Source organism: Alligator sinensis, unplaced genomic scaffold (assembly GCF_000455745.1).
Source record: "Alligator sinensis unplaced genomic scaffold, ASM45574v1 scaffold267_1, whole genome shotgun sequence".
NCBI classification, from domain to species: Eukaryota; Metazoa; Chordata; order Crocodylia; family Alligatoridae; genus Alligator; species Alligator sinensis.
In genome coordinates this window covers 762,161-779,717 of record NW_005842100.1, presented here as the reverse complement: position 1 = coordinate 779,717, position 17,557 = coordinate 762,161, and the positions used below count along the sequence as shown (strand labels likewise).

The 17,557-nt window shown below is 39.4% G+C and overlaps 1 protein-coding gene across 1 annotated transcript in view; it reads right to left on the bottom strand.

The window, feature by feature from the left end:
- Window positions 1–17,557, bottom strand: part of WASHC4 (WASH complex subunit 4) — a 69,780-nt gene that overhangs the window by 45,209 nt on the left and 7,014 nt on the right. The window contains exons 2-8 of the mRNA XM_014520245.2: window positions 13,826–13,965; window positions 11,797–11,850; window positions 11,571–11,636; window positions 11,383–11,428; window positions 6,024–6,091; window positions 1,638–1,720; window positions 857–951 (exon numbers count right to left, since the gene is read on the bottom strand). Of these exons, the coding sequence (XP_014375731.1) occupies window positions 857–951; window positions 1,638–1,720; window positions 6,024–6,091; window positions 11,383–11,428; window positions 11,571–11,636; window positions 11,797–11,850; window positions 13,826–13,965 (552 nt within the window). The remainder of the gene's footprint in view (window positions 1–856; window positions 952–1,637; window positions 1,721–6,023; window positions 6,092–11,382; window positions 11,429–11,570; window positions 11,637–11,796; window positions 11,851–13,825; window positions 13,966–17,557) is intronic.

Here is a 17,557-nt window from a genome sequence, read left to right as displayed (position 1 = left end):
ATTCCTGCAATGGTTAAGCAAACAAAATAACACCTTATTTTTCCATCATTAAAGCAGACCATACTTTGCAAATCTCAATTCCACTTCAAGAAGTGTTACCTGTCCCTTAAATATTTTTGGAAAATGTGTCTTCAGTAAAGTAGCAATTGTCATCAGTAAAAGAAAATATAAAAGGACAAATTATATGTTGATTTTGACAACCAGTACACCACTTGAACAAATCATAACGCATAACTGGTTTGCTAAAAACTTTAGGTCTCTTTTATTGTGCACATGTATAGGAATTTTCCAGTTACGCCAATAATAACTAGTATTTATGTAGCCTTTCATCCCCAGGATCCCAAAACACTTTACAAATTTAAATTCTACATGAATGGACACCCAGGTTCATTTCATTCATCACTGAAAAGAACAGCTATGTAAAGCTGCAGTCTAGGACTGAAAAGAAGGAATACCATGACTAGCTAAAACAAATGGTACAACTTAGATAGCAAAAATAATTAACCTATTTGGAATATGGTCAGAACACCTGGAGTCACATTTTTATATCTACAAGGACTTTTGGTAACCTTAACTGTAGTCCACAGTTGTCTAGTTCATACCCTATTTGAAGGATGGCAGCAAGAAAATTGAGAAAATTGAGCAAGTCTGAAAATTGAGAAAATTCAGCAAGTTGGATAACTAAAATTCCTAATATCACAATGAGCAAGATTTATTAGCAACAATAGCATCCCACATGAAAACTATGGTCAGTTGTGAACAGACCATAGTCAGAAAAAAGGAATGAACAATAAAATATCTGAGACCCTTTGGTGAAAACACTGGCCTCTAGCCTATACCAAGATATGAGTACTACCAGCTGGTGTATGAATCCATAAATTCCTGTTACTGAAGACAACACCTGTAACATAACATGTTTCACTAAGTCCATCCATTTTATTCAAGCAGATTCTAAGTTCACACATTCATATTATAACTATGTATATGATGCTATTTTTTAAGCTTTTGAAGCTGATCAGTTATACTGCCATCTTCATGGCACCTCAGCCAATACAAGACATGCATTTTTCTCAACCAGTAGAAATTCAATAATTCAAGGTAAAGGACATCAAAGCCAGCCCACATTACCATCACTCTTTACTTTAACATGACAAAAAAAAAGAACATTCTTATGTCCCATAACAAAACAGAAGATTTAGAACAGATTAAAATTCTTTTCATATACAAAATGCTCTCTAAAAGTAATGCGAGTGCACAAAAGCCTGCATTAAACCACTTGCCATACTTTCACACCAAAGTGTTCCAGTACTCACTGGGCATGTCTACACGTTAATTAATGTGCCATAATTATAGCACATTAAGTTTAGTACCTGTAACAATAGGTACTAACTTAATTTGCCGTAATTAGTGCTACTGCACAGTAACACTAGCGCACGTCTTAGGTTATGCTAACACACAGTAGACTAATTTGACTTCATACAGTACAGCTTTTGCTGTGATGCACTAATGCATAGGAGCATTAGTCTACTGCACATCTAGTGTCTCATGTAGATGTGCCCGCTATGCCTTCAGCAGATCAATATTCCACATATGATTGTTTTAATAAAAAAGGATATAGCATTTCAGACAATAATTACTTGTTGCTGGTATACAGAACAGCCAACTGATGAACTACATTCATCACCACTTCATAGCATCGTGTAACAAAACAAGACAGCTCCTGAAACGACAAGTTTTAGACATATTTTCATTATTTCCAAGTAACTGAATAGTCATACAACCAACATCACACATTCAAAGATAATCCTATTTTCAGTTTGTGAAAGTGTCTAAAGCTGGGCAAGTTGGTTGATATGCATCTCCGTACTGCTGCACGTGACTCTAAGCTACCGCAGGTGACTCTACATTGCATTACAGTTCATAGGCCATACAGTCCAGAACAGAAGTCCCAGTACCCAGGGAGCTGTACCCAGAACCTTCCCTCCAACTATGCAGACAATTGGCAGGTCTATGGCTATGGTCTTCTTCAGACCGAACTCTTTGCCTCTTGAGGGGAGAGGGAAGGCAAAAGGTACACTACAAGCAGGTAGCCAGACATCCTTTAAATGGCTATCATAATTTACACCCAACCCCTAAAGAGAGAACCCTGGGAAGCAGTACACTTTGAAAGAGGCCTTCAAGAGCTCTTCTCCACAGTGTCTCAGCACTACCCCATACTACTTACTGGGTGCATCTACACATGTGCTTTACTGCAGAGTAGACTAATTAGCTCTGCAGTAAAGCATCATGGCCTACACATGCGCCGGTATTAAGGCACAATAAATTAATTAACTCCACTGTAAGATAGCACTGTTAGGGACAGTACTCTCTTATGGTGGAATAAGTAACTGTTCCGAAATGCATGTGTAGACAGCGACAGGGGCTGGCTAGGGCATAAGCATGCTAAAGTGTTGGGGCTGCCTGCCAGCTAGCCACATAGCTCCACAGGTTCTGCACCCTCATGCCCCAGCCAGTCCCTCCACTGCCTGATACCTGGGACTGACCCCAATGCCTCCTGCCAGCCCAGGGCTACTCCAGCCTGGCTCAAAGTGCTGCTGTACTGGTCACATGTGTAGACACTGTGCCCAGAAGCAGCTGACTCCAGCTCAAAGTGCTCCACAGTTTATCAAACCACATTAATTGAACATGTAGATGCACCCACTGGTTCAATGCCAAAGGCACAATTTAGCCCTTAATAAGTAATATGAAAATTCTCTTTGAAGCCATGCCAAGACAATTCAGTGCTATACTTCAACAGAAGCTTTTTTCTCTTACCAACATCATGCATTATTAAAAAGGTAGAGAGGACAATGAATTTGACAAAGAACACAAGAACAAAAGGAGAGCATCCTGTCTCCCTGAACCAAAATTATAAGATAAAACCACAGGATTGGATAGACTGATAAATTATTCTGGGAAATGTCCAGTGGTAATATATATTGGAACTGATGACTCAGTATCACATGGAACTACACAAATTATAGACTTCAGGGATCTTTGGAAGGCAGGTGAAGAGCAAAATCCAAGTGACCTTTTCAAAGAGCCTTCTGAACCAAAAGCAAAAGGAAGGAGAAGGCAGAAAATGATGGACTGCAGGTTGTGTGACCAGTACAAAGCTCCAGATTTTGTAATCAAACCAAATTCTAGTGGAAAGAAGAGCTTTGAAATGGAATAGCCTGCATCTCACACATAGAGGGTGAATCGCCTCAGCTGGAATTACCAAAGCAGTATTACACAAGGGGGAGATGCAAACTCAAGCTCAGTACATTGGGAAGAAAAATGCTAAACACTTGGATAATAAGACAAAGGAATAAAAAATTCTCCCTTGTGAAGAGAAATTTGCTAACTGACATTACTAAAACCTGGTGGAACCATGCACATATCTGGAAAGTTAAAGACGTGGGTTATAACCTATTCCAGGAAAAAAGGCTGGATAAAGCAATGCCTGATTTGGTAACTTGGAAACATAAGCCCTTGAAAGTATTTAGGTCGCTGCACTAATTTAAACCCACACGTGTGTACTGAACAGAGTACTGGTAAATCAGGGGTTAAAGCACTCTGTAAGCATCTCCCTATTACAAATAAAGAGTTATGCTGGAAGTCTCATCCAACCAGCAGTAAAAATAAGTTTCCAGAAGTTAGAGGTCAATAAAACAAAAAGAATTGTACCCAACATGAGGCAACAATTTTGAACCTTATTAGGACGAATAAGATCAAGCTCACTGAAATGGTATGGTCTGGGATATCCAGAAAGTCTGACTAGATGATTAAATGTCCCCCTTAATTTCTATTAAAATACTTTAAGAAGCTAAATTTAGTTATAATTTACATAGTTTAGTTATATTTCAGCAGCCAGCAGCTTTACCTGCTGGGAACTTCTAAACAGTGCTGACTGAGCTGCTGCCTCTGCAGGTTCTCTGTCCACCCTGGCTTTGATGCTCTTAAAGCAACAGCTGGGTACTGTCACAGTTCCTGACACAGCAATGCTGCCAGGGCATAAACACCACGGGGGTAGAGAGATGTTCCAGCACCCCTCCTAACTCGGCACCCAGGGCAGATGCCTCTCTCAGCCATCCCTAATTACGCTACTACACACTAGTTAATTTCACTCCACGTTTTTCCATTCATTTTAACATACTGCTCAGGTTCTAATTTCAGTGAATAAGTTTTCAGCTAAATAAGCTTTCAATATTTTATTATAATGCATCTCTTTTTAAACTCAATTTCAGCATTAGAACCAGGTTACATTGCTCATTTAAAGATTCAGTCAAAACATCCAATATTATGGGACATGTGCAATATTCTATAGCATAGTCAATTGCTGACAACTGACAGATTTCCAGAATTTCCTAAATATTTTGGATATTGTATGGAGTTAATCCTGCAGGGGGTAGCAAAACGCTAGCAGGTGCTCCTAAGTTCTCCCAATGATTTGCCTTTTTAATGTCATTAACTATATGCGACAGGTAAATATTTACCAAGCAATCAGGTTGAGGAGGGTTTCTTTGTACAAAAGGGTGTCAGATTCAGATACTCAACAGCCAGCAACTGTGTTTCCAGATCTCTCTGCTGGTACTGTACCAGTTAATCATGCTACTGCTAGGGAGAAATTCATATAATTGACAACACCAGTGTTTTTCAATTTGTGGATACTACCATCAGCCTATTCTCAGTGGGACTTGGTAAAAAGCATAGAACTGATAAAAGGAGACATTGGTAAAGGAGAGCTTCTCCCCACAGCCTCTTTTCAAAGCAGAACCCAGCTATTTAAAAAGTATTTAATCTTTCCTCTATGGTGTGAAAGCAACAGTTCACAAAGAAGTTTAAGCTAACACCTGTTCAGTCACAACCCACTTTTAACTCCCACCACACTCAACTAAATGATAAAGCCACCCACAGACCTTTCTGAACCAATATGGAGAAACAAGAAACAGGCAGAACTAGTGGCTAGAACAACACTAGAGAAGTGAGAAGACAGAAAGTAGACAAGAAAGGAGAGATACTAGCAACTGGACATGAGCACAGCAAAGGAGCTCAGGAATTCATTTCCTCTAGTATAGAGTCTATCAGGCGATCAAGTGATGCGGACAGGGTGGTCCTCCAATACGCGCACACACACACACGAAAGTATATAGAACAGCTTAATGAAGCTTAAAATTGAATTTTTCTAGATGGATCAAATTCTAAAAGACGTTTGCTTATAAAGCATATCTTTCTATTCAGCTTAATACAAATACCTGTTTCATGTAAACAGGTTCCTATCTGTAATAGGACAATCACTTGTTAAGGCAATCATGCCAGAAGAAGCGTGACAACTTCTAGCATAGAATGAATACTAAGAATAAAGGAAATCCTCAGAAACACAGATCCTGTTTTCTTTCAAGTGCCCTTGATAATGAGCACAATTGTTTCTAAAAGGCATGGTTTCCCCCCAGGATGTTTTGTGGAGCATCAGTAAAGTTTTAATGACATCTCTTAATCTATGAGCTAGAAGAAAATGAATGAACAGACTGTTTAGTCCATGCCAACACTACCACTTTTCATGGTGTTCAACAGAAAACTAAAATTTACCATTAAAAATGCAACAGAATCCTGGAATGTTAACAGGTCTGTTGTGTCTTTTCCTACTGAAAGCTGCTTAGAAGAAATCTGATTTATTTGGGTACTGAATATGAAAATGCTTAGGTCTCACGTGGGATTTCCAGTGCTTAAAATAGCTGCTAGTGCAGAATCACAGCAAGTGAACAAGCCATACATAACAGCTCTCTGTCTGAAAGGATGAGTGAAGCAAGTTGGTTGTGACAGCTGTGCCGCTAAGCAGCAGATATCTTCAGAATATATCAGCAGAAGCAGATACATACAAAAATGACTACCAATACCTTTTAGCAGGACATAAACAGAATATTTTAATTGATTAATCCACTTGATAAATGCAACCTTAATTTTCTTTTCAACCTCTGCCAAGAACAAAATGTACTCTTTACCTGTAAGAAGGAAACAAATCTTCCCATCTGTATTTGGGACTCTCCTTCCACCATGCTGGATTCTGTGGCTGGAAAGGCAAAGAGAAGTTTTATCATCTTTACAAACGGCAAAGAAACACATTCACATTACACTTGCTCTACAAGACAATTTTTGTTTGCCCCTTAATTTAAAAAAAAAAAAAATACCGCTTCCCTTCCCCATTAGATATAAAGAAGAGAAGAGAAGATAAACCAATTCTAATATTCACTGTATGAAATGAAAATGAAGGCAGATTTTTTGGACTGGATTTCTTAAACTATTCTTCTGTTTTCCTATTGCAAGAGCTTAGAAAAATTTTCTTGATATCTTCAGGCATGCTTGGATGTTCCATGATATAATTTTAAATCCTCGTAGACTCCTGAACATTTTTAACTACAAAAAAATCTGAGTGGTTTGTAAACTTTTAGGCAAGGACCATCTTTCTTCTGTGTTTGTACAATTCACAATGGGGTTTTACCATATGTACTCAAATATAAAACAAGCCTGAATAGAAGACAACCCCCCAATAATTAGATTATATATATGGAAAAATGTATAAATCTGTTATAATTTCCCAGATATTTAATTGAATTATTGACTTTGTCCCCCTCCCACTGCTACAGCACGGAAAAAAAAAAATCTGGGGAGTCAGCTAGGCCTGGAGTTCTCAAATTTGTCATGCCATGACCCCTGCCGGAGGCGGGGGGTGGTTGTCCCCAGAAGCCAGTCAATGAGCAGGGGGAGAGGGGCCCCCTGGTGGCAGGCCGGCTGGACTTCAAGTGGCACGCTGTGGTCGGTGGAAGTGATAGCGGTGCATGGCAGCAGAAGCAGCGAGTGGCAGCAGAAGTGTTGCAACCCCCTTTTAAGTTGCTCGTGGCCCCTTGTGGGGGTCGTGGTCCACAGCTTGAGAACCCCTGAGATAGGCCCTTTACTCTCTGCTCTACACCCTTAACTTTTTCCCCCCTGCAGTCCCTTCCCCCACTCCTTACTGTCAGACCTTGCTCTCCCTGAGCACATGGAAGTGAGGGACAAATCTGAAAACACTGACCTTGACTTAAACATACCTGTCATAACCTGTACATAGGACAATTATTACAAGTGCCTATTGACTTAGTTCATCCAGAACTGAGGCAGTTTACCTCTTTTGAAACTGTTGCAAGTTTTAGCACACATACTCCATAAATACACTTTTAAGCAGCACTTTTGTACCTACTTTTGTGTAGTAAAAACAATGCATGGTATTACTCCAAAGCCAAAAGGCTTGTGATTTACCATACAGTTCACTGGGAAGAGGCCCAGAAGTGGCAACAGGATTTCAAGTCATGGTTAACCCACAGTTCAGCACTGCTCAGTATGTGTGTGTACTCCAGACACCCCTCCTCAAAGGATCCATGTGCTAATTAGACCTCACCCCACGCGTGACTGGAACCAGGTGTTCTTGTCACAAGTCCTGGGATCCTCTAAAAACGTATATGCAGACGAGACATAGGGCAAACAGGTCCAGCTCTACCTCATGGAAGGCGGGGCCACACTAATCATATGTGACAGGCTGAGATGGGGTGACAGAGGGATTCTGGGTAAACTGTTTGGGACACTATTTGGTGATGTTTTCCAGACATTTAAGGCTGGTTGAAAACCAGGCCTCACAGGAAATGGGAAAGAAAGGTGAAGCTCAGCTATAGGAGTAAAGAGAAATAAAAATGTATTCAATGCAGCGGCTCATCATGACTTAAAAGACAGTCAGTGCTGCAGGAAACTAAGCATAATCGGCACTAACATGTTTTTTTCAGATAAGGCTAGGTTAGTGCAGCCTGTGGTAGGACAGATTTCTTAAGGTGGTTTTAAAAAGAAAAGGTGTGATGGAAGTCTATAATAGAGGATAGTTATTACATTATTTTTAAAAAATTGTGGTAGGTTCCCACCAGTATATTTGCCCCATATAGACAATGTGTTTTATAGTCATGCTCAGCATTGACTATATTTAATCAACTTTCTAGTTGCTTTTGCCACATGCGGCTTTTGCCAGCAGTTTAATGACAGACAATGTATTTAGTGAAGTTTCTTTGTATGTGAATGCAAGACAAGGGGCTTCCTTGTCTTGTATTAGAGTAAATACAGCAAGTCCGTGTTTGCAGCTTCAAGGCACTGCTACAACACAAATACCGGTAATATTAGAAAGTACCAAGTTTGCTGCAGCACCAATTTAACAGTGCTTTTTTCAGGCAATAATTCACCATAATCTTATGTGACAAAAAAATGCCCCTTTCAACATGGGCTTTATTTAATATTAAAAGGCTTCTACACTAGGCTGCTTGCATGGTTTTAAAGAATTAAATTGCATAAAAAATTAATCCACAACAGGGATTAAACTTCTCTAGTATTATGGACTTGATTTGAAAGATTAGTATTGAATGCACAATGATTGCTTTCCCAACAACAATCTAAAGAGCATTAAGCAGAGTGGACTACTGGCTCCAGTATGAGAAACTCAGGTTTTTTAAATTTATAGTTCTTAAAAAAAAATAAATTAAAAAATAAATAAATAAATAAATTTAAAGTCTGTCCATCTGAACTAGCTTTGCGGATGAAAGGAATGGGCAACTGTGCTCTGTTTCTTTCTGTAACAAGAGGCTCCAGCATGACTAAAGATCAGGGGTGCTCAATCTATGGCCTGCTGCCCACAAAACCAGAGGGAACAGCTCATCACTGGCAAATCAGCACAGATTAATGCTCCCTTTTGCTCCTCCACTCCTTTCCCTTGCAGCTGAATTGAGCAACAGGGAAAGGAGGGCAAGAGCAGCAGTTGTGCCCACCACACTGACATGCCAGTCAGATCAGAACTTCTGTGAAGTTCTGAAGCCCAGGGGCTGAGCGCTGTCACTCACTGCATAGCATGAAAGCTATGGCTCCAGCTGGAGCCTACACTAGCATGTCAGTGAGCTCGGCATTTTCACAGAGCTCCAGAGCCCAGGGGATGAGCTCTGCCACTGCTGCTTGTCCCCTCTTTTCCCTGTCACTGAACTCAGTGGAAAAGAAGGGGAGGGGGAAGCAAACAGTAGTGACATTCAGCTCCTGTACAACAGAGTCCTGTGAAAATTTTGCAGTTTGAAAAGGAAAGGCAACGGAGACCTGCCTTTGGTGAACACATGCACACAAGCACAGGGCTGGCTACAGCTGAAAAAAGTAAGCCCCAGTGCTGTGGGGCAGAAAATGGTCCCACTCTCACCATGCCACTGATAGGACCTTGGGAAGCTCAGGGAGCTGAAGTAAGGTATAGTGCTGCCAGCTAGGCCATCTCCAGCTCTTCTTTTCTCCCCCAGGCGTGATTCCTTCAGCCCCTACCTACAAAAAGAACCTGGAAGCTAGTTCCTTACAGGTTAATGCAACCTGGGGGTTCATCAACCTCAATCCCTGCTACTGAACAGGGCACTGAGCTGAGCACCTCCCCACCTGGCCTCTGTCCAGCCTTGTCCAGACAGTTTCAGTTAGTCTTCTGCCATGTACAGCAAAGCCTTAGCAATTATAAGGATTTTTTAAAATAAAATAATACTACAGAGTACTGAACTTTTTATTTTGTATTAATAAGCCTAAAATTACTAAAATTATGTGTTTTCCTTTCTAATATCACTTAAAATATGTGATATTACACTATGCCAAAGTATTAAACTAAAACTTTTCTACGTGGCCCTTGGCCCGTTTCTGATTTTAAGATTTGGACCACCTGTAAAAAAGGGGTGAGCACCACTGCTAAAGATCCTATCTTTCTGCTAGGTATTCTCTATGTAAATTGCTACATCAGTCTTGGCAGGTATCCCAAATAACTATCTTGCAGGCCCTGTGCCAAGCCCCCATAGCTTTGGCAGGATATGATTATGTTTTTCAAAAGGATGTTAATCCATGCATTTTGGGAGCTGAGAATCTGTTTTAAAAAAAGGTCTGCTCCTAATGTGGAGTCATTATCTGAACCACAATAGAGCACCCAGGGCATGCTAACCCAAGTCAGTGTGCTTCTACAGCCTTATCTTGCAAGGCTCCAGAAAGACTTTACAAAGCACCAGGGAATTGAGTTTCACAATATTACTGTGAAAGGAACATTAGCTCCCACATCTTTCTGATGTTGAAAATGCTAGCTAAGTGACTTGCTATATGATTGCACAGGAAGCTAGTAGCACAGCCAAAAAGAGAACTGGGATGTTTTGAGTTTAAATCGTGCTCATTAACCCAGAAAACCATCCTCTTAAGAAAAATGTCTCTAGCAACCCCACTCACAGATAGGCTGCCAACATCATTCTGTTTAAAAAGGGTTTTCACCCAAATTTAGATCCTGTAGTGAACAGGGGGAAATGCAGACCCTTTTTATATAAAAAGTCATTAACTTATGCTTGTGTGTAAACAGGGACAGGAGAAATTGTACCTGCCACTTTAAGCACAAATATCTTATGTTACAAATGTTTCAACCTGACCTAAATTATCCAAAACGCAGAAATTGAGATTAAATATTGGACTTCACCCTTCAGTCTACCAAAGTCTTACATCCAGTACTAGTTGCAGGTTTTGCGCAAGAAAATGACTCAAGTCATTACCAACATTAATATGCCTATGTTTTGCCAGTATAATAGTAAAATCCTGGTCACTTTAATCAAAGAATAGACTTAATGAAACTACTTTGACCCTTTGAGTGAGGCTTGCAAAATTTTATCAATGGTACATAGCTGGTCACTTTTAAGACGTCTTCGAATAACACCCCACAGCACAGCAAGAAAGGTGGATTAGTTATGTATATCCCTATATGGATGCTCATGCTACACCCAGAAAATTCAGTGAAGCAGTGCATGGGCTTACCAAGTATTTTCTGAAAATACACAATAGTGTATACCTACAGTAAGCTTAAAAAAAAAAAAAAAAAAAAGGAAGTTAAAGATTTTTCTTCTGCCTTGGTTTGAAGAAGTGATTTTTAAAAAGAAAACCTTGGAGGAAAAGCATTAGACATCTAGTCTCTTGTCAGCCCCCATTTTCTCTCTCTCATATAAGCAAAGCAGACACAAACCAGCAAAGACATTAGAGTAACAGGAACAGTACTTCACTGAAAATAATGCCTCTTTCTAGTTAAAAATCTTAATGGTACTTGAAGTTAATTCAGGTTAGTTACAAAACAGTATTATATAATTCTTCTTTATAAACCCTATAACCTGAAACCCCTGACCTTGGTTTTCATTAATACTCAAGATCTACTGAAAATGCGTCACTAGTGTCCATGATGTAAGACTACAATTACTCTCAATATCACCATGTTTTAATATCATGTGAAGCAAACTGCTGTAAATAAAGGAAACTGCTTACCTCCTTCCCCATAAAATAGGAGGCCATTATAGAATTTAGTTTCTGCCTAGCAACAAAAGCAAGAAAATAAATAATGAAGCTACAAAAAATATATAAATACATTTTCTTGATTAGAAATAACATATGAAATGTATGCATCAACTTGTAATCTGTAAATATTTTTAGAAACAACAGACTGCTAAAGTTACCTCATATTTTAACTTCTTGATTTCACAGCAAAGAGCAGCATACACCGTTATTACTTTATTTAGAACCTAGATTCATCAAAGAAAAAAAAATACACAGAATATTACACGGAGTATTAAAGTGTAAAAACACCTAACATTTTTTTGTGTTCAAAGAGTTCTGAAGAAAGACTTTCATATTTTACAACAATTCTTGTGATTAAAATATGACAATTTTAAAGAATTTTACCTTGTTTTCTGTTTTTATGAGTTCCAGAAGGGATGACTGTTCATACGGCAAAAGCTAAAAAATTAATAAAAACAGAAACATCAAAAAATATCCTTTCAAAACTGTCTCTCCAATTAAATGGCTCCAATCTTTCACTCCAAGCCAGTAGCTATCAATCTTTTTAGACTCAAAACACCCCTCAAAGTGCCAACTCATTTCTTGACTCTGGGAAGTAAGGGAGCAATTCTGCTGCTGCAAAAAAAAAAAAAAAAATCAGGAAGGCCACAATAGGTCAGAACTTTTTTTATACTATTTGAAATCTCTGGATTTATCTTAAGAATTGCATGCAAGTGTTTGCACTGTACCCCAATGCACCCTTAAAAGGATCTCATGGCACCCTACTTGAGAATCCTTGCTCTAGCCTAAATGCAGGGTGAGAAGATAAAAAACACTAATTACAGATTACCCTACAACCTACATCCAATTCTCCTATTACATGGAATCACCTTTCTGTATCATTGAAGGGTAACAGATGGCGGAACTACATAATTAAGTTGTGATAAATTTTGGAGAAACGCTGAAGCAAGAGTCATGACTGTTCTTAAACTACGTTTGTAAACTCAGTGTTTAAAAAAAAAAGAACTATGATTTTGTACTTCATGAAAGACAGGAAGTGTGTGCCCAAGGAAATAACTGACTGGGAGGAGGGGACAAGGGAGTGTTTTTTATTCTCACTGTAAAATGCAAACAAGGCTAGTAAGTCAAAAAAATATATTACGTTTTATCTACAAGCATATATACACATAATTATCCTCACCCAAATCTGTCCTAATGGTCTATGCTTCTATTAACAGAGAAGTTTACAAGAATCTAGTTTTCTGGTACTTACATTTCTCTCAAGTTCTCCTAAGCTTCAAAAACAGAGAAAAAGAATGATGTGAAAACATATTCACATGCTATCAACACTGATCTACCAGGTTATGATTGAAAAAGGTTATAAGTTATTTAAAAAAAAAAAAGTTAAAAAGGTACCAACCTATACTTTATCCTTCAAAGATGGAGAGGGAAAAAACACATTTGATTTTGGCTCAAGATTATCCTTAAATGTTCTTGTCTTGGTTTTCAAAACAAGAACTTGTTTGTACTGTTAATATGCCCTTACATATTTTATCTGTACCTAGCGCTTTATTAAAACAAGTTTCTTAAACTAGTAACAAAATTAACTAGCTCATATTTCTTTCTGAGTCAACAAGAGAAGCATCATTTCAAATAATTCTCAATTAAAAAGGGCTTCAGCCCCAATATAGCTAAAAGGCACATCAGGAACTGCTGGTTCACAGAAGCTAAAATGCACTTTATTTCATTCCAGAGCCAAGGATTACTCCATAGGCCAAGGCTTGAACAGGATACAGGAAAGCAGTGGCAAGCAGTTGAAAGAGGCCAGACTAAGTACCCTGCAGTCACTCTGTACCCAAGTGTCTGTAGCTCACCAGTGTAATAACTGTCCAAAACATGTTGACAAGAGAGGCTGCGTGTACCAACCACGGTCCTAATTCTGAAAAAAAGCTGGTCACATGGAGAAGAATATTCTGAAGCAAAGTATCCAGACAGAACCTGTCTGACAGCTTCATTCCAGGGGTCAAACAAGAAAAAAAAAAAAAGCCACTGGGCCTAGACTACATCCTTAAGGCACACACTATTGAACTCATTCTCACATGTTAGGTTTTTTGGCTTCCATCTGATATACTCTAGATGCACAACTTCAGCCCTACAGTTCACAAGACAGTAAATATTTTATTCCACACTGAGAATTTAATTTATTCAGATGCTAGTTTATCATTCTACTATCAACTGTCTAAAATGCCAGGGACCATTGGGTTCTTCACTGCAGTTTAGTTTTGTACTTCCTGTTGATTGAAATAATAGAACATATTACCTAACAAATCTGACCCTTCCAGGGACATTTACTGAATCATCTCTGAACTTCATTGAAAGTACATTTATAACTCTCATTTGCAAAGGAAGACACATACAACTCCAGTATACAGACCTTTAATGCAATAGGATCAAGATTGAAATCCCAAACATCTCCAACCGAGTCATCCAATGCATCTTCAATTCTTCTCAGCTGGGATGTGTACTCTTCAAGAAATTTCCCATAATTCTTCAACTGTACTTCAGCATGGATTTCTGCGAATAAAGTAATATTTGTTTAGTACCACGTACTCAGTATACTCGGTACCTTCACAATTCTTTATAAAGAGAAGATTTAATTGAATATGGTGCTCGCCATATCGGATTTTCTCAGCAAATCATTTTCAGTTAATAAGGTTGACATCAAAAAATAGCAAACATTACCTGAATTATAATAAGGTTTAAAATATTACTTTCGAGTTTGAAAACAAAGTTACTTTCTAGGAGTAGAAAAATAGCTAACACATAATATAATGTGATACATAAACTAAATGATAAATTTCTGGATTTTTCAAAACCAGCTAAATTACCAGGGATTCTCAACTAGAGATAAAGGTACTAAAAGCAGAGGACATACAGAGAACACAAATTCTAACATCTGTCAGTTGATATTGCACATTAGCTCTAAGACAGATCCTCGACCAGGCACTTATGGCTATATTATGGCCTCGAGGCAATGAGTCTCTAATTACTTCTCAGCATTCAGTAGCAACTGCATTAAAAGTAGCTGTACTCCACTGCTTCCTGATAATTTATCAGAAATTTACAGTGTAGGATTGAACTGCCTTAAGTCACCCCCTCAACTCCATGTTTCCATTTTTAAGATGACTGTCCCTTGGATAGATAGGCTGCCACTCAGCATTTAGATAGTCATATTTATTGCAATATGCATCACCACTTTTAGCTACAAATAGAGTATTATATTAAGTAATGTTTGGCTTGTCAAGGATCAAGAATATTTGCATTAGCTAGCAAATGAAGTGTGCAAGGCAACTTTTTTTTTCTTTTTATCTATTACAATAACCAAAAGCCATCTTTAGTTACTTGGATACATCAAAATATGCAAGAAATGCACATACAACACATACCACTATTATGGAAGTATTTGTCACTGCTCCAAAGTAAAGGCTGACTTAACTTTAATACTTAAAGCCTGGACTAAACCTCTATCTTGTGCAAAGTCTACTGCATACCTACAGCTGAAATAAAGCAAAACCACTTTAAATAATTTTGAAGTATTTTGATATTTCTTGAAACTAGAATTACCTCGTCCTAGTTTCACAGTAAAACCAACAATGGAACCTCACTTTAACACAATATCAAGTACTCTGAAAAGTCCCTCACTGTTTATACAGCGTTATAGGTGTTTGCTGCACTTTACAATAGGCAGAATGCCACAAAGAAAAGAATCTCTGTCTTGGAGAGCTTATAACCTAGATAAGCAAGTGGTTATTATACAGAACAAATCGTACAAGCAAGTCAAATCAGTAACAAAGGAGCACTGTACTTGGAATGTACAGTAGATACAGTTACTTTCTAAAAACCTTTTGGAGAAGGGAAGAGAAGGTACTTGATGTATATTAATTAGGACACTTTTACAGGCATAAGGACATGACTGAATGCATGAGTGGTCAAAGACAATGAGTAGAGCACAGAGGTAAGACTCAAGTGAAGGAAAAGATATTAACAGGGGAGAAGGATGTTTCAAAAGTGGACAAGAGAAGCCTAAAATTTATACAGAAGGGCAGAAAGAGATTGCAGAGAAGAAACTTTACAAATACTTTATTCCAACAACCTCCTCCTACTCTCTAGTGTACAATCCCATTTGGCAAAGAATTAAGTTGTCAAACTATTCTGCTGGACAAGTATATAAACTTTGATCACACACATACACACTTAACATTCAGCACAGTTTTACTGCTTTCAAAAGGACTATCAGGATGCTTTCAACCATCCACATGACAATGAATTTTGTTCCATGTTCCCAATCCATTAACAGAACACCTCCAGTACTTTCCCAAGCACCAGCAGGAAACAGATAATACTGATCACTTCTATAGATGCTATTCAGAACGCTGCAGGCAGCAGTAAAATGAATCAGCGCACCAGTATTTCCAAGCAGCAGTGGAATAAAGCACCAAATAGCAAGTAACACTGGATTTGTTTGCATAAGAGAGTACATCACCTACACAAACCAAGCACAGAGAGCCTGGAAGAGCCAATATTCCCCTACTTGTTTGACTTCTTGGGGAGAAGAGAATGGCTCTTCCCCCTTTCAGAGTGGGAATCAAGAGTAGCTGGTGATGTTTTAGACACCTACAAAGCAAAGACTAACAAAAAGGAGGGAACCTCTCAAGCAACAGGGATACAGGAGATACCCCAAACCTCTCCCCACTTCAGCAGCTCAGTGATGGGTTTCAAGCAGAGTGCTGCTGCTAGACCTAACTGATGCCTTTCATGTACCATGAATGCTCTAGAGGGCAGGTAGGAAGCAGACTGTGGTGAGCAGTACACTTATTCTGAGCCAGAAAAATTTGCAAGGACTGTAATTCTGCAAAACACCAGTGTCGCCCTTGTGCAAAGTTGTTTGAAATTTTTAGTAAAGACTAGTGGACCACACCTTTCTTTTATCCATCACCTGAAAGGTTAGGCAGAAATGCCAAGAATATAGTCTTAGCTACAAAAGCAACCACTGAGTTGCATTAGTATCTATTGATGGATACGTTAGAGTCCTGAAGTTGGCACTTACTGATGGATAAGCAATGAAAAATTTAAAAATACATACTACAGACATTAACCGATAACGTTCATCGGTCAGGAAAATGCACAGTTTAAAGCAATAATGAGCATCTGGCTGTGACAAGCTCTCTTGATCATGCAGAGACGATGCATATTTTTTTCCAGTTGTACTATTTCATAGCTACTAACAAACATCCAACTTCACAAGACACTGTTATCTATTCAAAAGACTGAGTCAATTTTCTCTCGGTTCTTAAAACCCGCAAACATTCAGGAAAGGTACAGAATTCAAAGATTCTTCAAATTCCTTTATAGCCTTTATTAAAAACTGGTGGTTGTACTGTTTGGCCTGTGGATCAGTCCACAAAGACTCATGAATGATAAGTGCAGAAATACACATGACACCGACGCAACATGCTCTCCCCACTTCCTTCCTCCCCAACTGAAGCCACTAAAACGGAGAGCAACTAAGGTTAAACAAGCCTCAAAGGCAGGTCTTTCATCCAGCTGGCCTGGCTTGGGAAACCATCAGCTTCTCCCCCTCGGCGTTGCTCACAGACAAGCTACCGGCTTGCACATGCACGCACCAGGGGCAGCCTGACGGGTATCACGTCAACCAGAGTTTCTCTCTGCTCCATGCAGCAGCAGCCAACATCCGAGGAGCATTTCCAGAGAAAAGATACTTCCAAACGTTTTTGGGGTTGGGGGGGGGGGGGGGGCTTTTTGTTTTTGGGGTGGGGGGGGGGGGGGGTGTTGTTGTTTGTTTGTTTCTCTTCTTTTGGTGCCTCCGAGGGCTGCAAAACGGGAAACCAACTCCGGAAAGAAAAAAGAACCCTTCCTCCCCACCCCACCATGGCAGGAAGCTCACTGACACCAGGCCGAGGACAGATATGTGCCAGGGGGACAGCGGGCATCACGCATGTCCCTCAACCCCAGGCCGGGGACAGACGCATTCACCAGGGGGACAACCAGCATCACGCACGCCCTGTGACCACCCCCTCATCCGGGCAGACGGGGGGCAGATGGGTGCCAATGCAGGAGGTGGGCGAGGCGGCTGACCCCAAGCGAA